General features: G+C 38.1%; 1 protein-coding gene across 1 annotated transcript in view; it reads left to right on the forward strand.

Annotated features, from left to right (window-relative positions):
• The window catches only part of shank3a (SH3 and multiple ankyrin repeat domains 3a), a 385,335-nt gene that overhangs the window by 204,529 nt on the left and 154,618 nt on the right, over window positions 1-26,188 (forward strand). Inside the window, exons 11-12 of the mRNA XM_066724020.1 lie at window positions 12,041-12,107; window positions 18,170-18,494. Coding sequence (XP_066580117.1) covers window positions 12,041-12,107; window positions 18,170-18,494 — 392 coding nt within the window. The remainder of the gene's footprint in view (window positions 1-12,040; window positions 12,108-18,169; window positions 18,495-26,188) is intronic.

Below are 26,188 nucleotides of genomic sequence, written 5' to 3' on the forward strand. Positions count from 1 at the left end.
CTTAAAGGGACTCTCCTAATCCCAGCTCGTTACCTGTATAAAAGACACCTGTCCACAGAAGCAATCAATCAATCAGATTCCAAACTCTCCACCATGGCCAAGACCAAAGAGCTGTCCAAGGATGTCAGGGACAAGATTGTAGACCTACACAAGGCTGGAATGGGCTACAAGACCATCGCCAAGCAGCTTGGTGAGAAGGTGACAACAGTTGGTGCGATTATTCGCAAATGGAAGAAACACAAAATAACTGTCAGTCTCCCTCGGTCTGGGGCTCCATGCAAGATCTCACCTCGTGGAGTTTCAATGATCATGAGAACGGTGAGGAATCAGCCCAGAACTACACGGGAGGATCTTGTTAATGATCTCAAGGCAGCTGGGACCATAGTCACCAAGAAAACAATTGGTAACACACTACGCCATGAAGGACTGAAATCCTGCAGCGCCCGCAAGGTCCCCCTGCTCAAGAAAGCACATGTACAGGCCCGTCTGAAGTTTGCCAATGAACATCTGAATGATTCAGAGGAGAACTGGGTGAAAGTGTTGTGGTCAGATGAGACCAAAATCGAGCTCTTTGGCATCAACTCAACTCGCTGTGTTTGGAGGAGGAGGAATGACCCCAAGAACACCATCCCCACCGTCAAACATGGAGATGGAAACATTATGCTTTGGGGGTGTTTTTCTGCTAAGGGGACTGGACAACTGCACCGCATCAAAGGGACGATGGACGGGGCCATGTACTGTCAAATCTTGGGTGAGAACCTCCTTCCCTCAGCCAGGGCATTGAAAATGGGTCGTGGATGGGTATTCCAGCATGACAATGACCCAAAACACACAGCCAAGGCAACAAAGGAGTGGCTCAAGAAGAAGCACATTAAGGTCCTGGAGTGGCCTAGCCAGTCTCCAGACCTTAATCCCATAGAAAATCTGTGGAGGGAGCTGAAGGTTCGAGTTGCCAAACGTCAGCCTCGAAACCTTAATGACTTGGAGAGGATCTGCAAAGAGGAGTGGGACAAAATCCCTCCTGAGATGTGTGCAAACCTGGGGGCCAACTACAAGAAACGTCTAACCTCTGTGATTGCCAACAAGGGTTTTGCCACCAAGTATTAAGTCGAAGGGGTCAAATACTTATTTCCCTCATTAACATGCAAATCAGTTTATAACTTTTTTGAAATGCGTTTTTGTGGATTTTTTTGTTGTTATTCTGTCTCTCACTGTTAAAATACACCTACCATTAAAATTATTGACTGATCATGTCTTTGTCAGTGGGCAAACGTACAAAATCAGCAGTATTCCCTCACTGTATTTATAAGTGATAATGCATCATGCTACTGATTAATTACTGTAATATTGTGATTTAGCAAAACTTAGCAACATATTATATTCGAATATATTGGACATATTAACTTAATTCAAAATAAATGAAGGAAAATAATTTCAGAGACAGATATGACCTACAGCCCAAGGTTAATCTTGAGAAAGGCAAAGTTAGCAGTTTGCACTTCGATAACAGCATCAGTATAAAGTAAACTTGCAGTCTCAGGTTGTTGTTTTGAGGAAGCATTACAAAAAATGGCCCAGGCGAAGTTTAATATTTTATTATTGGTGGATTCAGTGGGTACTGCCTATTTCTATCCCCTCCAGGGCTGCGTTCTTATTACTTCCTTTCAGAGAATGAACATCTGGAAGGAAATCAATGAAAGTAGAATGGGATTATTATATTTTCACCTGCAGCTTCATGCCATCTGCTACATGAAAGTGGTAGTTGCTCACTTCTGTGGCACTGTCCTGAAAGCTTTGATTTCGTATTGTAACCCCTGACTGAAAATCTTAACTGTGATGACTGAAGCCCCTGTTTCCTCTTCTGTGTTCATATCCTGTGTGTGTTTGGTGCACTTTTTCTCATTCTGGAACTTCAAGAGGTACACCTTCCAATTCCAGTTGAGACCAAAACAGTTTGACAATAAACCATTTAAACTGAGCCCCCAAGTGTGAACGAGTTACAGGATCTGAAAATAAACGGATAAACCGAATCACCATCAGAATATCCTTAAACAAACTGCACACTTGTACAGAGATAGTAGCCAGAATAGATTTACAATAAACAAGGCATATTACCACATACCTTTCTTTCATTTCCATTTTATAGATTCCAGGGCTTTTACATTAGCATGCTTTTTCCTATACAGTGATTGAATTTGAATATCCCTTTCCACTCGGTAATATCTGTAAAGAACAGCCAGCTTGGGGGGTGAACACTGTCTTAAGGATTGAAAGAGCATGGCGAAGAGGAATGCTAAGGTTTTTGATGTTGTTTTATAAATGACAAGCCTTTTCACTTTTCCTTAGGTGAGCTAAAAGTTAGGTGACATAAGCAGTGATCATTTCTATCAGTATTAATCTTTGCCCTGCTCATAAATTCTGTCTACACATGTAGCAATTTATTGGCAGTGTTGTCCTAGTTAGAGAGTCTGATTAGGTGACTTGATGGACAGGCCGGCGTATTACAGATGTAGTCTGTGAAAAGGCATGAGAAGCAAAATTGAAGAGTACCAAGGTCAGCGATTCATGCCTCGTAGCCCGTCACTTGAGCTGCCGGGCTAACAGCACAAGTACCTCGTCTGTCTTATTAACTAAAATAATTGTTTGCAAGCCTCAGTGGCATTCAATCTTCTTGAAATCTCATTTGATATTATAAGGCTGATTTATTTCTGTAGCTTAACGGTCTCCTAAGCATGAACAGTCCCCATAATTCAAGGGGAAAAATGCAACATATGGTCAAGAGAATTCAACGAAACACAATTCTGCTTTGTCTGTGTTGCAGAATGTCCCTGAAATCCGAAGCCAGTTTAGTAGGTTATCAACCATAGATCCCAAAAGATGCATCATCGCTATAATAAAGAAAAAATGTTTAAAATCATATATTTGTGCATTTTGCCCATTCAGAGAAGAATGATCTGGTTATGATGCGTCTTTGTGTGTTGAATTTTTACATTCACTGGCAGTCAAAATTACCCGGCCTTCTGGAAATCTTACCGAATTGCAACTAATAAAGGAACATCCAGATAAAGTAGTGCTTTGTTTCAGCTCTCTCAAAATGTATTAAGTATATTTGATAAAAATGTAACTGTATTGTACACCGATCAGCCATAACATTATGACCACCTGCCTAATATTGTGTAGGTCCCGAAACAGTCCTGACATGTCGAGGCATGGACTCCACTAGACCTCTGAAGGTGTGCTGTGGTATCTGGCACCAAGACGTTAGCAGCAGATCCTTTAAGTCCTGTAAGTTGCGAGGTGGGGCCTCCATGGATCAGACTTGTTTGTCCAGCACATCCCACAGATGCTCGATTGGATTGAGATCTGCGGAATTTGGAGGCCAAGTCAACACCTTGAACTCATGATTCATCAGACCAGGCCACCTTCTTCCATTGCTCCGTGGTCCAGTTCTGATGCTCACGTGCCCATTGTAGGCACTTTCGGCAGTGGACTGAGGTCAGCATGGGCACCCTGACTGGTCTGCGGCTACGCAGCCCCATACGCAACAAACTGCGATGCACTGTGTGTTCTGACACCTTTCTAACAGAACCAGCATTCACTTTTTCAGCAATATGAGCTACAGTAGCTCGTCTGTTGGATCGGACCACATGGGTCAGCCTTCGCTCCCCACGTGCATCAATGAGCCTTGACCGCCCATGACCCTGTCGCCGGTTCACCGCTTTTCCTTCCTTGGACTACTTTTGATAGGTAGTGACCACAGCAGACTGGGAACACCCCACAAGAGCTGCAGTTTTGGAGATGCTCTGACCCAGTCGTCTAGCCATCACAATTTGGCCCTTGTCAAAGTCGCTCAGATCCTTACGCTTGCCCATTTTTCCTGCTTCTAACACATCAACTTTGAGGACAAAATGTTCACTTGCTGCTTAATATATCCCACACACTGACAGGTGCCATGATAACGAGATTATCCGTGTTATTTACTTCACCTGTCAGTGGTAATAATGTTATGGCTGATCGGTGTAAATATTCTTTATTGGAATACCCCTAGTTTTATGTTTCTGTGGCAGATTGAGTAGGTATTCTCCCTTTTTGTCCTCATCCAAGAGCATACTTGTGCCAGTTACACTTTGTACTGCTCTACTTTAAAGGGCATTCCATAACAATTCAATAAGAGGAAGTTCAGGAAACTGTGCAGGCCAGTGTATCAATTCAAAACATATTATTCTACTTTCAACTACAAGTAATTTAGCAGAAGTCATGCTGTGTGCGTTGGGTCAGAATATTGAAAATTACCCAAAAGTCATCCTTCTGCAGGTGCTGAACCTTGACATGATGTTGCTTTTTCAAATGCACCTTCTATTGTTTTTGTGTTTATGCACCAGAGAAACAGCCCCGCAGCCATGCTTTAATGATACTACACAACACTTTAACAATCTCTTGTTTTGGTTTTGGATTTCCTGCCGCATAATATTTCCTCTCGGAGCAGAATGGTTCAGATGTGGATTTTGTTTTGTCCATAACCCTCTTCACTTATGATATGATTGTCATGGCTTAGTGCCCAGGCTTTTTGGCCTTTACCTGAACAAAGACCTTTCACACTCCCCGTCATATCGTGTTTCTTTTTACTGTTCCCCTTTCGTATAGAGGGATTTGACCTGGAATGGAAATGATCAGCAAATTGAGTGTTGGATTAGAAACAGATTAGCCTTTGAATGTAAAAACTGGTTATTGTGTAGAAAACAAAGGGCAGCGATGAGGGAGTAAACATCTAGCTAGACTGAGGTCATGGGTATTTTATTATAGGAAAATCCACGAGGAAATAACCATCGATTGTTTCATTTAATCATTATCGCTTGTGTAGCACTATCCTGTAGCAACGTCTGTGCCAGTTGAGAGCTACAACTCAAGGGGAAGTTGGTGTTTTCATTGTGAGAGAGTAACACTCCAGATCATGCACATAAATACACACACAATCATTTTCTTCTAAGAGCCAAGAAGTGTGTGCATATGGTGTCTTAGCTCTGATCTACCTGAGTGGGCAGTGGGAAGCCACACTATACTGCTGATGATAGTTTATAGGTGGCAAAGTAGACAGATTAATGGAGAACGGGTATTACTGGCCTCATCATATTTAAAAATGAGAGTAACAGGGCTCATAGTGTATAAACCGAGCCTGTAGCAATGATGAAATGAATTAGATCCAGGCAGGGACTCCATTGTACAGTGGTATGAACAGTGTTCTGCTGAATTAAAGTGCTGAGGAAGATGAACTCTTTGAGATTGGATTGCCCCCTTTCCAGTCTGTGCATGTTTACAGTACCAGCCCCAGTGACTGTAAATCAATCCTGCTGTAAGAAAGGGGTGGGAATCCCTTTGACGGCTTGTGAAGAGGAGGGTTGTCCCTGTCACTGTCCACACAAGATCTCACCATTGGACAGCAGATATGAGCAGGCCTGTTTTTCTGAAGCCGCACAGAGTAAGAGGGCTAGAATCTCACGGATGGTTGTTCCTACCATCTGTAACCCTCAGTAGTTTTCGTTTTCACATTTAATCACCTGCAGTTTGAGATTTAAATTGATAAATAAGTTGGTAATAAGGGCAGTATATACCCCTCAGCTCCTAGATGTGTGTAATGTAGAGTATTGCTGCCATCTACTGACTCAACTTATTCTTAAGGACTAAAATAACATTTTCTTTCACATTACACATATCCAATATGCTAGATAATGTATAGATAATTATATATTTGAAACACCTAGGTATATTTAGTGGTGAATGATATGCAATTAAAGTTATATATTAATATTATATCACCATCACCATCAGCCCATATTGATCCACTGCTGGATGAAGGCATCCCCAAGATGTTTCCTCCTGCTTCAATCTACAGTTTCTTTTTTCCATGACATGCCTGCAAAGTTTATAATTTCATCTTCTAGTTCTCTTTCAATCTCTTGGTATCCATTCATTGTATCCATTGAATAATGATACATATAGTGAAAATGTTAAAATAGCAATGAGCTTGGCACATTTAACATTTTCACTACATGTATCATTATTCAATGATTTAGTTTATAATATAGTGATCAATCCTACATTTTTTCCTGCTCCCTCATAGTTTACCCTGAAAACCCCATTCCAGCGTTGCTAACCCTTTCCTCAGAATCAGTATGTATACACGTGATGGTTAATATATGTTCAAGAAGCCCTCTGTAATCTGTAAAATGAGACACACACATCGTACTACTCTTATATTGATCTACTCTGTGCTTTCCAATCTTTTAAGGAAATAAAAATGAATATATTTTCAAGTAGATTGAATGAATTAAACATCCATGTCACATTTTAAAAGTTGTGTTTAACTTAATCTACAGTTCTAGTTCTCTGTGCTCACCTCAACCATATTTCTTTGAGAATTATGTTTCATAAGTTTGTTTCTAAACTCTGTTGTCTGTGTTCTACCCATCTTAATGTATTCTGTATCCATTTAAATTAATGCTATTGGCTTTAAGTTGACTTTACAGTTTTTTGAGTGAATTAAACCAGCAATCTGCTTCTCTGATCCATTTGGTAATTTATATAGCAGCATCTATTCCAATCACTCCATGGTTTTGAAGAAACAAAAATGTTATGGGGGCATTAATCAGCATAACCCGTGAGTTAACTGTTCTGGCTGGGTTCATTTATTGTATTTAAATGGATGCACATCAAGTTAGTGTGAAATTGACATTGCAGCGGATTTCCACTACAAATCAAAATTAATTTGTTTACGCATAACATTGGAGATTGTCACAGTAAAGAAACAGAACTAACACTTAAATCAGGAGACAGCTGGTAGAAGCGGCTGTTTAATGAAGAAAGTGAATCTGTGAAAAGATAAGATAATTAGCCTTAATACATGAGTATGAGGGAAAATAAATAAATAAAAGTCATGGAGTTAGAATAACTGACATACAACGACAGTGTTTGTATCCCTTTAAAAGAAAGTACTGACCAAGAACATCCTTTAAAGTATAGTATCCATGTTGTATTATTTTATTTCAAGTGATATGTGGTTATAGGACTTTGTGGATATTTCTGCAGTTGAAAAAAATAAACTTGTCCCAGCTTTGCTCCTTTCTACCAACTGATGATTCCCCCCTATTGCACCTGTGATTTAATTGCACATTATTTCTAGATAATATTATCCCAATGAGACTGTAATTTGTTCCCAGTAAAAAAATGTTTTTTTGAAGAATTCCTTAAATTACTGCCTATTTGTTGTAGCACTGTATGCCTTAGTTTTAAGTCTGTTGTAAGTTGGGAGGTAAATTAATTCACTGTGAAACTCATGTCTCTATTGGGAATTGTCTATAGTTTATATTTATGTGCCCAAGTTAATGTCTGCAATATTTGTATGCATTATGGTATTTTATAAAAACAAATTCATTATTACATGTATTTATAGTTTATATTTACAGTTATGTGTATTTATTCATGTCTGTGTTATAGAACAGCTTTATGATTTAATTGCAGTATACAGTTGCACAGGAGGGTATGTTTTGCAGGGAAAGTCATTGTTAAATACACTTGTTAAATATTGTTTCCATTTAAAGTGCGATTTAGTATGTTGGTAGTTGGTCAAACATGTACAAGCACTATTGCTTTATCATGTGAAGCTTTAACAAATTACATAGTAAAAGGCATAAAACAAAGGTGGAAATACAATCTGAGTTGTCACAACTCTGAAAAGGTGACTGAAAATGAGTAAAAAAAACTAATTCTGTAAGTACTGATTACTTTTTCTATTTTCGCAAATTTTGTCTTTTTAATGTTGTGACTCTTGTGACAAAAACTTACATTTGACTTGCAGCACAAAAACAAAATTAATTAGACAGCTGGTGAAAGTTGCTATTCAGCAAAACAGAAGCTAAGGCATGAGAACTTAATTAGGGAATGTGAGAAAGTGAAAGAAAATACTGTGATTAAACAAAAAGAAACATAACAAACACAACCCCTGTGACTGTATGTACTTAACTTTGGCTGAAAGATAGGTAGCATTTTTTTAAAATTCATTGTATAAACAAGGGATTGTGTATACTGTCCCATTTGATTATTCTCCACTGCTGACTCCACTTCCCTCCTACAATGTGTCTGTCTTTCTAAATGATCAGTCACCCAGATATTGATACAAATGAAATGTTTTTTTTTCATTGTTTTGTTTGCTTTGTTCATGTGTGTATGGTGGGGAAATACCATATTTTATGTGTACCTCACTAGTATTTCACATTAGAAGGTTCTACAAATTAGTATTTAGATTAAAAACATTGATTTGCCGTAATAGGATGTTCCAGAATTGTGCTTTACTCATTTTCCCTGTAGATTTTCATTGTATTCTATTACTTTCAGTAATGGCAGCTTCATATTCAGCAAGTGGGTTTGGTTTAAGCTCCATTGATTTGTATATAGAAAAAGCTAGAATTCTCTTTATATGGGCATGTGGGCAGGCTTAGTTGTGCGTTTTCTCAAGGTAGCTATACAAATAGACCTCAGCTGTGTGTATAAAACGGTTGAAATGAATGGAATTGCGAATCAAACTTTGTTTTTCCCTTTTTGTTAGAATTAATTCACGACCCAGTCATGATTCATGATGCAATGATAACAGCAGCTTTTCTGTTTATGATTAAAAAGTTGTTTTAAATACTTAGTTGTTGGTAATGGATAGGAAATGCATTTGGAAAGATGCCTCCTCATACTTATACTGAAGGAAGTGACTACTAATTTAAATCGAATTATCATGTAATTAAGTGCTGGAAGTGCTCTCAACCTCGCTCAAAGAACCAAGGCTGTCTGTAGCCGTGTAACAGAAGGCCCTGTTTATACTGTATAGCTGTACAGCTGGGGAGTCCATCCCCAACCAAAAAACAAAGCATGCACACAATCTAGAGGCAGTGAACAGCTCTTAGGGTTTTAGCTGTACAGAAGTTACACAAATACATTATTCCAACTACACAGTTTTGTTCTTGTAATTAAGTATAGAATACTTTAAATAAATCATAGATTGTCCTTTCCTTTATTGCAATATTATGATTTAATTATGCTGGAGAATGTGTCAAAAAGTAAATGGAAACATCGTTCCCTGTCCATTTGTTTATGGGGATGTCAGTGCTTTTCTACAAGTTCTCTTTATCCGGCTGCACATAAAATCCCTAACACATCTCAGTTGCTCTAAAATCTCTAAAACCAGCAATTAAATGTTCACAGCACTATGTATAAGTCTTTATTGTAAAATAAAATATATAGCTTAAACCTCTCATCCACAAATGCAAGCTGATATCTTGAAAGTGATTGTATTAGATATGTAAATTCAAAGTTTACCTCTTCAGGGTGTGAACGATAATAAGAAATAAAATCACATCCATGTTGAACCAATATGTGGATATACAGTTAGGTGATGTCTATGGGTTCCAGACTTCAGGGAGTCATTGACTGCAAAGGATTTGCAACCAAGTATTGAAACTCACAAATTGATTCATGATTATGTTAGTTTGTCCAAATAATTTTGAGCCCCTAAAATTGGGGGGACCACATATAAAAATGGGTGTAATTCCTACACTGTTCACCCAATTTCAATGGAACTACCCACAAATTAAAGATGAAAGTCTACAATTAAAGCACATATTGATTGTTTCCTTTCAAATCCATTGTGGTGGCATCCAAATATTTATGGACCTAACTGTATGTACCACTGTGTTTTACAGTTGTTCATTAATGGATCTATGCAGATGTAGTACTAATAGGCTACATTTTCTAAACCTGAAACAAATCTCAAGCGCCCAGTTTTCCAGTAAGGGAGTTCAAGTTTGCATTGACAGCTGTATCCAGACCTTAATGTTTGTTATCACTAAGCAGTGTTTTCAACTAAATCTGGATCAAAATGATGTATTCCTGTTAATGCCCAAACAGATGTTCAATACCTTCAATGTATAAACACAGTGGGTTCCACCAGGCTTTGCAATATTATTGATATCTCAGTTCATCTGGTTTGTTCAACATCTGCTGGTAGAATATCAGGAGAAAGATGGGGTTACGTTATTGCAGAGGAACACCAACTGTTTATTTCTGGATCATGTGCACAGAGGAGACGTTTCCAAAGACAGCACATGAATAGGAGCTCTCTGTTCTTGCAGTTTTTGTCGGCTCTTGCATTGTTACCATTGCCTTTCAGTCACTATTTACCATCTTTTGTCGTCTCAGTGTGATTGTAGTTTCTTTTGTGTTGAGAGTTCTAACACGTTTTGAATGTTTTCACATTGGACAACTTTGCGGTGAAAAGTATTAGGTTTCCTCCTCAGTCAAGCTGAGACCACCGTGTCAGGTGATGCCTAGTCTGCTTCTTTGACGTCCACTCTGGTGTGAAACTAATGTTTTAGATGTGTCACACCTGCCAAAATGAACTTAGGTGTTGAAAGCATTGGCCTTGTCTGTAATGATGTATTTTTCAACCAGTATATTAATGCTTCTTCCAAAGCTTTTTTCAACATGAAGAGTCGACCATCAAGGTGGCTCTTAGTCAGTGGAGAATTGGTGTAATGAAGCGTAGCCATAAAGAAAAAATGTGTTTTGACATTGCTCTGCGTGTTTGGTTGGAGAAAGCGTGTCTGGCCTGATGAATGTATTAAGAAAGCTCAGCAAGCATCAGGCAGAGTTGAAGAGATGAGCTGGCGCATATTTAAAGAAACGATGATTCCTGAACAGTTAAAGCAGGGAATTAACAATGCTCTCTCACACAGAAAACATGTAAACCTTAAAGTCAACTACAATGCAGTGCAATGTGTCACAGATGTTAAACAGAAAGAAAAGCAATTACTGGGGAAATTAAGGACATTTTTTTCTGTCCAGAAATGTATTGGCTGTGGAAACTAACGGAAAGTAACTCCGTAAATTAAAAATTTAACTGTAAAATACCATAAACACAAATGAACAATCTTAAGCATTACTATTACATACATGTAAAGGCTCTCAAAATATTTTTGCAAAACTGGAATTCCAAAAAGCTTGTAATTCTTTATGTAGGCATACAATATTAATTGCACATGACAATATGTTATTGCTGTAGCCAAACCTATTATTTTGAATAAGAACATTGTAAAAGAGTTGAGCATGTATGTTCCTCGGTATCATTTCCTTGCATAGATATTTGTGTGATATTATAGTACATAGTCTTCCTTACTAAACTCTTGACATACACAGGAACATGCACATAAGGTATTGTACAACTCAACATGGAAATGTATTTATTGACCCCAAAATAGCTCATCTGTTTTTTCCTTGAGAAAATGGTGGACTGCTGCACATTTTAAGAATTAATTTTGAACTGAAATTTATTCTACCCATTTTATTATACTGGCCTTTAAATCAAGAACTTCTACAAAAATGATTTTAAAATATTAGATATTGCCTGTGGACCTTCAGCAGAGCATGACTTGGACAGCATAATTAGTTTCAGGAATCACTAGGGACTGACAAATCCTGCCACAATATATGAGCTGTGGAATTGCGTTCCTGCAGTCTCCAATTCAGCTTTAGTAACCATTAAAAGTGAAGTAAAGACATCCCAGAAGAGGAACGTCTTTCAAATGATCTCAAGAGTCAGGTCTCCCCAGACTGCCACCACACGATCTCTCTGAAATGGAGTTTGTCTGTCATTCTTTATGGAGTGTCCAAACTTCTGTAAGTCCTGCAAGGCCCATCAGACTATGACCTCAATACAATATAGAGCACAGCGAACAATTCATGTATTGAAACAAACAAATACATAGATTTTCCAATGAAAACCACCTGACTGACTTGTTTATCTTGTTTTTATCTTCAAAGTTATACAGTCCTGGCAAAACAGCTGTTGGTTAAAATAGTCCCCTTAATGCAAGAATACATCCATTTTAATATTGCGGAGAATTATGTGTTTTAGTATAAAGAGCACTACTAACAGATTGTTAATAAGATGTTGTTGTCAATCTTCCTAACCTCTGCTCCTGCTCTGTGTTTGTGTTTTATTCAGGTGGCTATTATTGCTGGGAATTTCGATCTGGCCGAAATTATAAAAAATCACAAAGAAACTGATGTTGGTAAGTGGAGTGTTATATCCAATTATAATTCTGGTTATAAGCAGTACAGAGATTTGAACCATTAAATGTAAAGTCATTTCTTATTATACCAAATACAGTGGCTTTAGGATGCATTTAAATTGGATTGATTTTCCTTTGGTTTACACAATCTACTACACACTCTCAATGTGGGAACAATTAAAATTAAAACCCTTTAAAGTCTTCATTACATAAGCACTCACCTTTGAAAACCTTTTTAGCCTTTGCTATGGCAATCCTAAATAAGATCAGGTGCAGAAATTCACACAGTAAGTTGAATGGAGTCCATTTGTGTGCATTAAGAGGTTCTATGGTTTCAGATTAAATACACCTGTCTCTGTAAGGTCCCACAGTTGGGTAGTGCATTCAAAGCAAAGATGAAGCACCTTTCAAAACAACTACGGGATAAAGACACAGATCAGAGGAGGGGTATACAAATATTTCCAACGTATTGAATATCCCTTGGAGCACAGTTGAGATGATCATTAAGAAGTGGCAGGTATATGGCACCACCCAGAATCTGCTGAGAGCAGCCATCCTCCTAAACAGAGCAGCTGAGCAAGAAGGGCATTGATCAGAGAAGCTACCAAGAGGCCGATGACAACTCTGACAGACCTGACAGTTTGTCATGGTAGGGGGCAGAATGGATGGAGCACCTAAGACTGTGACTGATATTCATCTTCCAGCAGGACAGTGACCCCAAGCACAAAGCCAAAGTGTCACTGGAGCGGGTTAAAGTCTGTGGCAAGACTTGGTCAAACCACCACTCACCAATAAGCACAGCTGAGCGATTGGCCATATCTTTCCATATCTTCCTGCTCAACCAATCAGCGTTTGTTTGATGGCAGATACGTGCGACGTGTTGTTGAGATTCAGTAGGTGTGCACATCGGCTCCCCTGCGAGCCTCTGTGAGCTATGCTTACCCAGAACCCCCTTCTCTGCGTCACCCCATATCTCCACAGAAGCATTAGCTCAAAAGACTCACAGCTATAATTGCTGCCAAAGGTGGCATAAAAAGGTTTAAATATCACCTAAAATATAAGTAATTTGGCCAGCAGTCAGCAGCTTGTTTTGAAAGCATAGAGCCACCCTCACTTCAGAGGCGTCTCCAAAGCCACGCCCCCTCTATCACACATGCGCACACACACACACAGAGCAGAGTCTCAGCGCCAGGAGGAGAGATGTGTGGGTGGAATCGATCACAACAGTTTCAGATTACTGTATGTCTCATTCATAGGTTAGACATTACAATAATAACGAAATTAAACATCTTATTTACGGTTATTATGTTTTTAAATATAGTAGATGTGGCTCGCCTTCCATTCTCGCGCTCGCTCTGCACAGCGTCAAGGTTCCTGCGCTGATGATGTGTGATTGTCTGCGCGAACAAGTTGCGTGGCGGTATGCAAATATAGATTGACAGACAGGAAGGACATCCTATCATTACATTCAGACCGAATGCAGTGATTGGACGATCCTTTTTTAGTCCTGTCCCTTCCACAGAAGATATATATATTTTTTTACATTTAGACCACTTAAATTATTGATTGCTATCAGGATGTGAAGAGACTTTCTACCAGTATAACAAAAAAAAAATCTGGAAAAGATTGCATACCCTACCTTTAAGGGTTTAGTTAAGTAGCAAACATGTGGCCCGAACTCCAAATTGACCCTATTAAATTGGTCCCATAGTTTGTGGAGGTTTTGTCACCTGCCCTTTAAGAAGAGAGCCAAAAGCTATTCTGACTTTGAAATTTGTTTCAACGAGATGACCTATGAAAATGAGATTGAGTTTCCACATCCTTCCATGGAGTGCTGTGCACCGCCAGTAGGCTGTCAGTGTAACTGGAATGAATAGAAAATGCGCATAAGTGCACATTAAATCTCTTTGTTCCACTTTGTATTTCATGTCAACTCGGGTATACTGTACATGAATGAAAAACATACTCTTCTAAAGTATGAGATGTAGAAACAGTATTTGCACTAGTGTTTGAGAGCAAAGATAAATATGTTGTAAATGAAGATTAACAGGTGTTTGCAAAGTGTACCTTGGTGCCGCTCTGTCTAGCAAAGACCATTTCCATGTGTTAATACTGTATTTTAATTTAATTTTAAACAGGCAGGGTGTTTGCGCGGTATCTTGAGATTCAGTCTGGCTGCTTCCAGTTGCTGAATTTACATTTCAAGTCCACTTTGCTTTCAAAGTACGAGAGCAATCTTCTCTTCCGCTACCTCAGTACTGAGCTCCCATCTTCAAACACACAAAAAATTGCTGTTGTACATCTGCATCTTCTTCATGGTCACGATTTGGGCTGGTAAAAAACAATAAGGAGGCTAGGAATGTAAGAATCCCTTTCTGAGACTTTCTTGAATATTGTTTTATTTCGATAAATATTTCATTGGTACTGCATATATAAATGAAAAAAGGCATATGCTTATTACCCTGGTAATGCAACAGTGCATGAAATAGTTCATTTCAGATTCAGAAAATCACATGAATACAAATAAAAATGTTTCAATTTGAACTAATGGGAACTGAAATCCTAAATATATTTAAGCTGTTTTTTATGTAATACCTCGGCTCTTCACTGTTGCACCACAGCACTATTGCATGACATTTTCCTTTAATCCCTCCCAAATCTAAATATTTTAATAGATCACACCATTAAATCAGTGTGATATCTTTAAGAGATGTGCTTTATTTAATCTTCAGCGCCAGGCCAGGCCTACAGATTAAAGTTAATTCATTTCCACACTCCTCTTCCATTTCAGAGGGTTTCATATTTCATTATTTAAGCACTCCTGATGTAAATTAATAGAATCAATGCCTCCTTGCCTTTTCAGCAAACATCAGAATAGTTAAGGAAATCAATTTTTCTCCCAGTGAACATCTGGTTGATGATAGTGCTCCATCACGGCAAGGTTACCTTTTTTTTTTATGAAATCCCTTTCTGAAAGGCTTTGATTATGGTTAGCATCATCTATTATATATCCAGCAGCTTTTTGCACGCAATCACAATCTAATCCATAACAGTTGGTGGCATCTCTGAAAATCAGAAATAACACTTGAACCGATAACCAGATTTCGTGTGCTCGCCAAATGTGCCTGACATGAGTTGCTTCTTCGCAAGTTATCCCATTAGTAAATTTCAAGGAAGTTAAATTCTACTTTCCATAATTTCATATTCTGTATAATGAGGTAATTGCAGAATAATTTCGGCAGTCCACAGAAAATGTAAAATGAACTCTGGGAATCTGATTCTTATCTTCATCTGCATAGCTGTTCCAATGCAAAACATTACAATTACATGCCTTTCTTCAGCGCTTGGAAATGTCTTTTAAATAAGGTAATCGATTTGTTCCGAATATTAATTTAGCCTTGATCAAGGTTTAAAATAGGAACTCTTAACAGCCTGAGAGTATAAAATGAAAAATAATGACAACGCAAGGGCTTTTTTTAGCAGTGCTTTTACTCTAAGCTTCAGCTATTGCTTATGGTTGTTGTTTTAAGAAGGCAAACATTTTCAGTGCTACAGTATGTGGTTTATTAAAATAATTATGATCATACTGGACACTGAAAATCTAACCAAAATCAGTATTTTAGTTTTTCCTTTCTGATCAATGATTGCAATCGGATGCTTTTCATTTTAAATGCCTCCCCACCTCAAAGTGATGCCACGTTAATATTCAGCAAGTTCCATCAGTCCGGCTGTAATTGCCACTTCTAACTGATAATAAACCATTCCTGTTTGCCATGAACTATCCTAATTTACATTAAGATGAGTTTCACCATTTCTCCTTTTTGGATGGAATGAAAGAGCATCAAACTTAATCTTTAAACTTTCCCCATTATAGATTACAGTTCTTGTTATTTTTCATATGGGGATATAGATAGATTACTGACAAACCATAAGAAATCTCCATGCAGTAAAACTGACAAATCCACTCGTGATATCTTGCACACAGTTATGAATACAGTTTGAACCGTGGTTATATGCAGGAGAAAATCAATGTGCCATTAGGCTGCATCAGAAGACTCCCCAAAAAATATGGCTTGCGAAGTCACTGTCACATATACATCAATCAATACAACGACCGTCCTGCATTCCCGAGCTTTATTATTTCTGGAATTACAGTGAAGGTGGCGAGGGGAGTTTGCGATAAACAAAACAGAACTGGAAACGTGTGTGGTTTATATATAGAGGCATTAGTTTGTGGTGCACCATTAACTATTATTTATTTTTATACTCAGTGTTTGGCCAAGAAGTATTTTGTCAGCAAAGCGATGTTTCATTTTCTCAAAAGGACAACAGGTTTTGGGGCAGTGCATTTATCAGTTTCATCCACAGTTCCATCCACAAGAGGCAGCTGTGGACTGGTCCATTGTAGTTTAGTACGTGTCAGTAAAACAATCCAATAAAAGAAAACACTTTCATGTAAAAAGAAAACACAAGAGACAATCTGAGTTAATTTTCTTGCTATCCTGTCTGTTGGCTGTGTTGTTTGCCCCTGCTTATCATTCTAAATCACTCTAGAGAAGTTTTGACATTTTCTCCCTTAAAGACTTCTCTGCTGCCCGCTGAGGTGTGTGGACCACCATGTTTAGCAGCACTTGATAAAAGATTGTGTTTGTTATCCATCATCATGCAGTGTGTTATGGAGTATCTTGGAATTTATCAAGCCTGTCACTGCAGAGGGATACAAAACCCTTTCAGAGTCTCTTGTCTATCATGTTTATAATCTTTTCTATGCCCTCCTAAGAAACTGTCAAACTCCTTATCTCACTCAGACACATGTGCCAGGGCTTCATATTTCATCCTGTAGATGTGAAGATTTTTCAACTTTTAAACCCCATTCTCCTGTTCTATTACCTACACAGTAAATGCTCGTTTGCATTGAATATATTAGTATTGTATTTACAGTTCATGGTGGTAATCCATTGGCAAAAAGCATTACCTTTTTGCATCATAAAAAAATAATAAAAATTGTGATTTTGTGTATCACTTCATTAAATCATTTGACATATTTGAGTCCATAGAATGCACCTTGACCTACACAAAATTCTGGCATCGAAGGGTGCAAAAGTATAATTTATAGATTATAAAGATAAACTTGTCTATACATCAAATAATGTGTATATTATATTATTTTATAATTTTGTTTACAGGTACATAACTTGTACTTTTAGCCCAAGGTATATTATGAAACAAGCAGCATCTTGGAAATTAATTAAGCAGGATAAGCATGTGTTTCTATATATGTGTAGGTACAAACCCATGGAGTGATGTGTGCATGTCTGAATTACCGCTTTTGTCTTTCTTTCCTTCGTTCTTTTGCTCCTTCATTCTCTCTTTTTCTCCTTGTTCTGTTTTGAACTTTGTGTCATTTAGTTCTGTATTCTAAAACTCATCTTCTTTAACGCTCACAGGATTTCTTGTATCTCAAGTCTTTTGTGTTCCTCGGATGCGGGTGTTTATTATCCTTATATGGCAACACCAGTCCAGTCCTATGTGTGAACCTCTCAGTGTCCGTTCATTTAAAGCTACCTGCCTAAACTGGTCTGACATTCGATACGATATGAACGCATGCATACAGATGACGTGGTGTTGTTTATATTGGAGCTTGAGTTGTACTTTCATTGTATAAGTAGCACATTGCCATCTAGTGCAAGAGGTCAGGTATCCCTCTCAAATGGCATCATCTCCTCAGCACCTTTTTAAAATTCGTTTGGTTACTCTCTCATAGAATTACACCTCCATCTTTTTCTATTTTCAGTACATTTCCAGGTTCAAACAGTGTCATTTAAAAGCTGGATTATTTTCTCAGATGGAAAGTGCATTGGAGCGAAAAACGCTTTCATGCAACGTAAGCTTTGGAATTGCTCTTCTTTTGCTAAACTGACTAAACTGAACACTATTCTGCATTGCACCCTTAACCAAATCCACAGTTGCATCTGTGTCAGGGGTAAGAGGAGAGCTCAGCTTGGTCCATAGAGTTGTCCATCAGCTTGGTGTTGACCGTGGGCCCTCTGTTTGTTTGTCAGTGCCTTTCAGGGAAACCCCCTCTTACACCAACCGGCGGCGAGTGACCACGAGCGGCACCCTCTCGTCCCCGCGCACCCTGCTGCGCTCCGCCAGCGACAACAACATCAACTCGGAGGGCCGACCGTCCCACTCGCCCGTCCCCTCGCTCAGGAGCTTACCCCCACAGCTGGCGGGGCAGCAGGCCCCCGAGGTGGCGGACAGCAGCCTGCAGAGCACGGCCAGCTCCCGCAGCTCCCACTCGCGCTCGCCCTCCCTGCAGTGCGTCCAGGAGGAGAGGGAGAGCGACAACCTCACCCTCAGGAGACACAGCCGGGGCCGGCTCAGGTGAGGCAGAGATCAGTCCCCTGTCCATGCCGGCTTCTCTCACAGGCATCAAGGTCCTTCTGGGAGTTCACGACTGTAAAGTTCACTACTGGGCAATTTTCAGATGTATTTTCTTGTGTATTTAGAATTGATTTGTGATTTTGTAGATATTTATTAGCATTGTTAGCATTTTTTTATTTATTTTTATAGTCACACAAGGTATCAGATCATTATATCAGATCATTGTTTTTATAGTCATTTATCATATCAGTCTTATGTATACATTTATTTATTTAGGTTTTTAATTTGGGCAGCAGTTATCAGACCTTTTTTACACGCAGAAAGATTCAGAACTTGCAGGGGAGTAAAAATATGACATTATAGCCTTTTTTTTCTGAATTACTATTGACTCAGTTTTTTTTTTATATGAATGAATGTGCAAACCAGGCTAACATAATATTTTCATTGTCTGCTTTATTGGAAGCTGTGTTTATTAATGGTATATGCATAATACAATTCAATTTCTTTGGAAGTAATTTAGTTTTCTTCTTAAGTGAGCTATTATGGACATCATTTGCAAAATTCAGTGTGTAAAGTGTTCTAACGAAATGTCTTTCTGCAGTATGGTAGTTAAATGGGATTGGGGATGTATCACCCAGCTGTACACAAAATGCAACTATAACACTGACAATTCAGTTGTAGTGTTGGGGGAGCTGTGCATTGGCAGCTTCACTCGGGGAGATGTGTGAAGGCAACACTCTGTGAAGAAAGCAGATGACATGTCCCTATAGCTGGGGATGGTGTGGGCCAGATGGACACCACTAATAACCGTCACTGTGGAGACCATGTGAACATGCTGGAAAATTGCACCTAGGAATTGTGTAGCAATTTCAAAAGGTAGTGTGTAAAATGTTCTTAGAACCCCATTAATATGTATGGATTTGTGTTTTGTTTTTTGTTTGATTGATTGATTGTTTAATCTCTGACCTAAATCGGTCTCCATTCTATAAGAAATTTGCTTTGCAGAGATTCAGGCATCTGCTGTTTAAAATAGTGGCATCCCTTGGCCCCTGTGGAAAAATGAGGCCTATACCACTTAATGAAAAACAACATTTATTTTCATATAAATAAAACCCATCACTAGTTAGTTTAGATAGATACATACATAGATAGATTTTTTGAATTATTTATTTTTCCGTGAACATACCCAGATGTGAGCTGTACTTTCAAGGTTTATGTTGCAGAGGAACATATATTTCCCTGGTTCTTGACAGTTAAAATGCACGACTTTATCCTGTATCATTAAATGCACTATTGCTTGTATCTCACAGCTGAGCTGCTGTTCATTTGTATGGAAGACACAGTAAAGCGATTATTGCTGATGGTGTGCTTTTAAGCCTTTTATTAGTATGAGGTGTGGCTGAAGGATGGAGCTTTTGACTGATTAAGACATCTGTCATCTGCCAAGTGTGTGCAGTAGCTTCTCTGAAGAATCACAGTTACCTGTAGTGTGGAGTCCGCTGTTTCCCAGGGCCACTCAGCTGATCTTTATCGAACATGCTTCCGAACGATTGACTGTTTTGTGTATCCCACCCAAATTGTACATTTGTTATAACCGAATTCTGAAATACAAGTGAAACCAAATAGCTCATACTTCTTAGGAAGAAATGTAAGTATAAATAATCATCATCATCATCGTCATGAAGTTAAATCTACTGAAACTCCTAAGGGGTCATTCGTTATTTTTTGAACTTGAACTCTATGGGCAAAATGTTAAACAGAAGACTAAGTGCTGTAGTTTGTGTCAGGCACTACCTGACTTTGTTGTGTTGCTGCTGTTCCTGCAACAATATAAAAGATTAACACTCCTTAAATAATCAATGTTAAGATTATTAAGACCTTGCAGTTGTGATGTCACATATCAAAGACCTCCATTCTTTCAAATGTTGAGTATATTCATTATTTTACCACAGTGAAATTGCAGTATTAATGAATTTATTTAGTTTATCAGACAGCTTTGTTGAATAGCTTAAGTGTAAATTTCACAATAATTTGCACAATAAAGCTTTAATATAATGGGTTGCTTAATTTCAGATGAGCATTGTTCGTATTTTGCTAAATTAAATTACCTCCTTTTGCAGGGCTGCGGCATCTTTTGCATTTTTAAAAATGATGAGTAGTCTCTGATATCTGACAAGGTCACAGTAAGGTCTTAGTAATCTTAACACTGATTGGTTAAGGATTTGTTAACCCTGGAACAGCAGCAACACAGCAAAGTCAGGTGTGCTGTGTGTATCAGGGTGATGTATAACTGTTGTCCCCGAAGAGTGTAGAGCCTGCAGGTACTGCTGTGAGAAACCCTGGGGCAAACATTCCTGAGGGGAAAAAACATCAGCTGTGTGCAGTGGTGAGGAGTTTCTTTGCTTCAGCTATTCAGCCATGAGTCCACAGGACACAAGGAGCAGTGGAGGAGTGAAATATTAGTGTGCCATTAACATTTTATTCCAATTATACATCCAAGAAGTAGACATCAGTCGAGTCTGTTCTGTATACTCACAGAAGACTTCCTAAGTGCTTCATGTCTGTACATCAGTGTACAATTTTTGGAATGGTTAGACCAGAAAATATGTTGCAGCAGAGTTTTTTTTTGTAGTTGTTTTTTCCCTTCAGTTTGTCATTTGAAGTGTTTCTGAAGTTCGCCCAAAGTCACCCGTTTTGCAAGGCAGGAGGTGAACGATGGTCTAATTGGCTGCAGCTATAGTGTATCAGTGGAGGATGTAGTGGAGTCGGCGACAGAACCGGACTGGGGGAAGAAAACCATTTTGAAAAGTTTCACTGACACTTTATGACTCATAATCACAGACTGAATATTATAAATATTACCATTGATATTACTTTGATCTTCAAAGTGTCCCACGGATTGTGATTTCTTCCCTGTTTCTGCTATTAAATTAAATATGATTTCAAATAAAAGTAATAATTTATTCTATGTGGCATTCCATTTCACCTGGGAAAGTCACTTAATTTCTTTCCCTTGGTGTCATTTTGTAGGGTATTTTTTAAATAAACAGTATAATTAGTTAACAGGTTAGTTTTTAATCTCAAATACTTTTCTCATAATGTAATAATAGTACCAAGCTATATCAAAAAATAAAGTGTTCCTTACTTGATCTTTTTGTGGGCACAAATATCATTGTAAGGATGACATTTTTATCTTAACTTTTTTGTCCCAGTTTGACCCTGTCATCTGTCTTTACATCTTTACTCTTCACGGTACTCAAAGCCATTAAAAGGACTTTCACATGACCTGTCTTCATGTTATTCCATTTAAATCATTCAGTTCCTAGTGGACTGTTATAATGGTGGTGGGATACGCTGGGAATATTAGGAAGATCAGTCTTCTCTGTCAGGTGTCCTCAGGTTTATAGTGCTTGCAATGTAAAGGAATTTGTTAGTGTCATCTGTTAGACTCGAGGGGATGGTCTTTCCAGGACAATTATTAGCAAACCATGTCCTGTGTCATTAAACTTTAAAACTCTACATCAAGATAACGCGACTTAACCTGTCCTGCACATAACACAATCAGGCATTTTAAAGCCATAACTTCACCCTGCTTTGAATTAAGCTGATTTAAAAATATAATCTATATAAAATACATAATTTGTAACCGTTGCATTTAACAGTGAAACATTAAAAAGGAAGCTGAGAACCTGTTGTGAAAGATGAAAGATAACTGTAATCACTTTGATCTTTGATTTTTATATATCATATTGTTTTCATGCAGAACTTCCTGAATTTGAACTTTAAATAAAATATTATCTACATTTTAATGTAAGATGTAACATAATTGTCCAAGGAACTATTTTGAAAGTTATTTTTAGCAGTTTTTTTTTTGTAGAATTTGTGGAATTTGAATTGGCGTGAAACATTCAAAAGGTTTATGAAAATGACTAGGATGTTTCCTGTCGATTTGATGAGCAAGTGGCCAAGTACTACAACTGACGCATGTTACACACCAGCCTTCATCCAGTCCAGCTCTAACATTGCAGAGTGTGAAGCTTGACCTCTATGAGTGCAATGACAGTTCCCCCTTTTAGACCCAAACATAATCTTCCAAAAGTGCATCCTTCTATCTTGGCTGTCCTTCTTTTGGGCATCTGCTTTTCAGCTGCTGATATTAATATACAGGTGCTTCTTGACCACTTCTAGTTTTATATAATTTATTTTAATCTCCCTGGGAAAGGGATATTTGTTAAACATCACTTTTGTTCATTTGCAGAACTGCTTTGGTGATACTCATGTATTTTTTGATCTTGAAACTGTAATTCTACTTGATTTATGGAAAATATGATTTAGTCAGCAAATGATAGGTTATTTAAGTAGGTATCATCAATCTTCTAATCTCTTTGTACTCAGTCTGGTGTCCTGAAGACTTATTGAAAAGTGGATGTAAAATATTTTAGGTATAGTGTATTCCCTTGGTGGAAATTGTTCTTGATTTATATATTCTCTCTGTGAAGCCTTATTGGTGTTGTTGCGATGGCGCTGATTATACTGAAGTCAGGAGTTTCAATAACGTTATTCTTTAAGGTATCCAAACAGATGTTGTGTATACAGAGTTAGATTATTTATTTCCTAATGGTTGAATCCTTTGCATAAGTGGCCTCAAATCCTAGTTGGAAGTTTGAATGAACTTCTAAATCCTGACTGGATGGAATTTTACTGGAATCTGTTTTTGAGTAAAAATATCCTCAACTGAGTTCTGAGTAGGGCCCGACAGATATATCAGAGCACCGATATTATTGGCCGATATTGGCCTTTTGCATCAATATCTGTATCGGCACATATGGTTTGGTTTTACAGTTGTTATTATAATATTATATTATTTACCATTATTTTTTAACATACATGGTGCTTTAGTTTGCCCTGGAAGTTTCCGACTCCACAGTGCTTCTCAGGTGCAGCGGCACTACTGAGTGCTGTGTGAAACAAACACACCCCACTGAGAAACACAGGGCGCATAAACCAATAAACATGTGTTTTACTAAAACACTCGTAACCAATAGAAAGTGTTTCTGAAGGCTGTGCTGCATTTGAGTATCCATAGTTTTGAGTATTGTTTATTTTCGTCATGACTGAAGATTAGCCATAGACATAGACGTGAATTTTTACTTAAACGTTTATTAAATCGCTTTTCAAAATTCAAAATAGCAATTAAAATAAAGAAAAAAAAAGTATTAATTAATGTTGTTTATTATGTAAAATGTAAAAATCCTGCCTTCAGTGTATATTTGACAAAACTTCTCTCTGACGGGGAGAGATTTGAGGGATGCATGCTAACAAAAAAAACGTAAATATCAGCAGATATAGCGGTAATCGGGAAATTTAGCTTCCCAATTATCGGTATCGGACCCAGAAAACCTGTATCGGTTGGGCTCTAGTTCTGCGGTATCCTTTTGATTGTATTGAGTGTTCTGTATCTGCTTTCCGAAATTGAATAGAAAAATGATGTCTGGCTTTAAATAAAAAAAGTAGGCCCTGGTTGGAATAAATGAACTTTCTCTGTACTGAAGGAAACAACATTTGAATTTAATGCAAAATAATTGAATAGCTGTTTTCAGCCATTGACTGCTTTAATAAGGGTCACAAAGTCTCTAAAATGTTGTTGAATGGAATCTGTAAAAGCCAATATTTGTCAGTGAGCAGTGATGTGTCTGATCTGATTAACCCAGTCCCAGGTGCTGTGCTTTCTGTGACTTTATTGCAGTGCCTAAAGGGAAAATAATTATTTGATATTTGACAGCAGATTGCATTAGGGACGTAATAGAATCATTTTCCCCAAACCTTAAATGAACCAGTGTCATCCTAGTCCATCCATCAAATAGAGTACAAAGTCTGCGTCCTTTTGTCATTTAAATGTAATACAAATAGGTAAAGTCAGGCACTCGTTTTCTTTCCCACTGGATTTGCATTGCATTCCCTGTCTCCTCAAAGTTGTTTCTTGTCTTTTATATATAATTACAATCCATTTAACAGGTTGCAGGGTGTCTTTCTATATATTTGGACTTTGAGGTTTCTCCCAATACATTTGATGTCAGTATGTGTTAATGTCTATACAAGAATGGTATGTTTAAGTTAATTTTTGAATGCAGCAGTACTGGTCATGTTACATAGAAAGTTTTGTCTTCTTTCTATTGGCTGTAATTATAGTGCATGTGTCTGGCAGGTCGCCCAAGTGACCTGTGCCTGTTTCCACCCATGACATCCTCATGGACAGAGAAACAGAAGTCTGCAGGCCTGAGATCTCCTGCAACCAACTGTGACCAACTGTCCTGTTTGTATTGGAACCAGGGGAGTGTGAAATTAGCTCGGCTGGTGATTTCTGGTGCTGCTCTACAACTTCCTGCCAGTGTCATGCATGAGGGAATTTCAGTATGTTAACAGGTTTCCAGACTCCACTCTGAGGAAGGGAATCTGTGTTAGCAGAAAAGGGCTGTTTTTGGAAAGTTGCCACATGTTTACTGAAGACAAGATGCATGTATAATAAAAACTCCTTTATTGATTACTGTAGATTGATCGCTAGGCTCCTAGGCTCACTTGGTTCATCATATCAGTGAAGGCCTACCACTAAACATTAGGACATATGAGCCCACGTTTTCAATCAAATGTTTTGATTTGTTGCTCCAGGAAAATAAATAACAGTTTGCACAGTAATTGCATGTTGTAGGTAAGATGACATCATGTTTGACTTCTTAAGCGTTTCTTTAAAAAAAAAAATAAGATTATACAAGTGTTTTGGGCCAGTTGTTATTTTTGTTTTATTTTTGCCCAAGTAATACCTTAGGTCATCGTTAAGTCTGGCTTCGTGACCCACAGGTTGGTCACGGGAGGTTATAAATGGGTCGCCAAAACAAAATGTAGAATGTAATTTTTCTCTCTGGTTTTCTCTGAAAATATAATAATAATACTATCTAGCCACATGAGGCAATATACTGCAGAGCACTCTGTAAACATGGCAATTTAGTGAGCACCCAACTGAGCACCAAAAACTCAGCGACAGCAAGCTGTCCTGATCACCAGTGTTATCCATCGCCAAGTCTAGACCCAAAACTGATTAGAGAAGACATCCAAGCTAACACACAACCTTGCCACAACGTTGTATAATGTTAGCTATAATGTAAATTATAATGTAAATTACGTTGTGTGTTATCAGGGATGGAGGCAGCTTTGCTCCTAAATTGGAGACGACACCCCAAAAAAAACTTGAGAAATCCACCTTAAAAGAGCAATTAGGAGGATCCCACAGACTGGTACAAGAAATGTAATTAGGTGGCACTGATCTAGGCCTATTCAGTTCATTTTCCATCACTTGTTTATTGATACTATCTCAACGGAATATCCAGTGCCAAGTAAAGCTAGCATTTGGATGCTTTTGCCTTTCACAAACGACTTTTAAATGCGATATGGGATTTTCCATTTTTACAGCAATAAAGACAAAAGTACAAAAATAGACTGAACTCTGTGCCTGATATGCACATTGGCCTCTCATTCTGCACACCTGACTGGACTGTGATATTGACAAAAACCAACCAGCTCATTTGTCCCATAAATATTTGAAATAAGTTTGGAAACCTTGTGAAAGCAATCTCGATTTAACGGAGTCTGTACTTGACTTTGCAGGAGTAAAGCCAGGTGGGTAAACTTTCATTAGTGGT

The sequence above is a fragment of the Amia ocellicauda genome, chromosome 15 (genome assembly GCF_036373705.1).
Source record: "Amia ocellicauda isolate fAmiCal2 chromosome 15, fAmiCal2.hap1, whole genome shotgun sequence".
Lineage (NCBI taxonomy): Eukaryota > Metazoa > Chordata > Actinopteri > Amiiformes > Amiidae > Amia > Amia ocellicauda.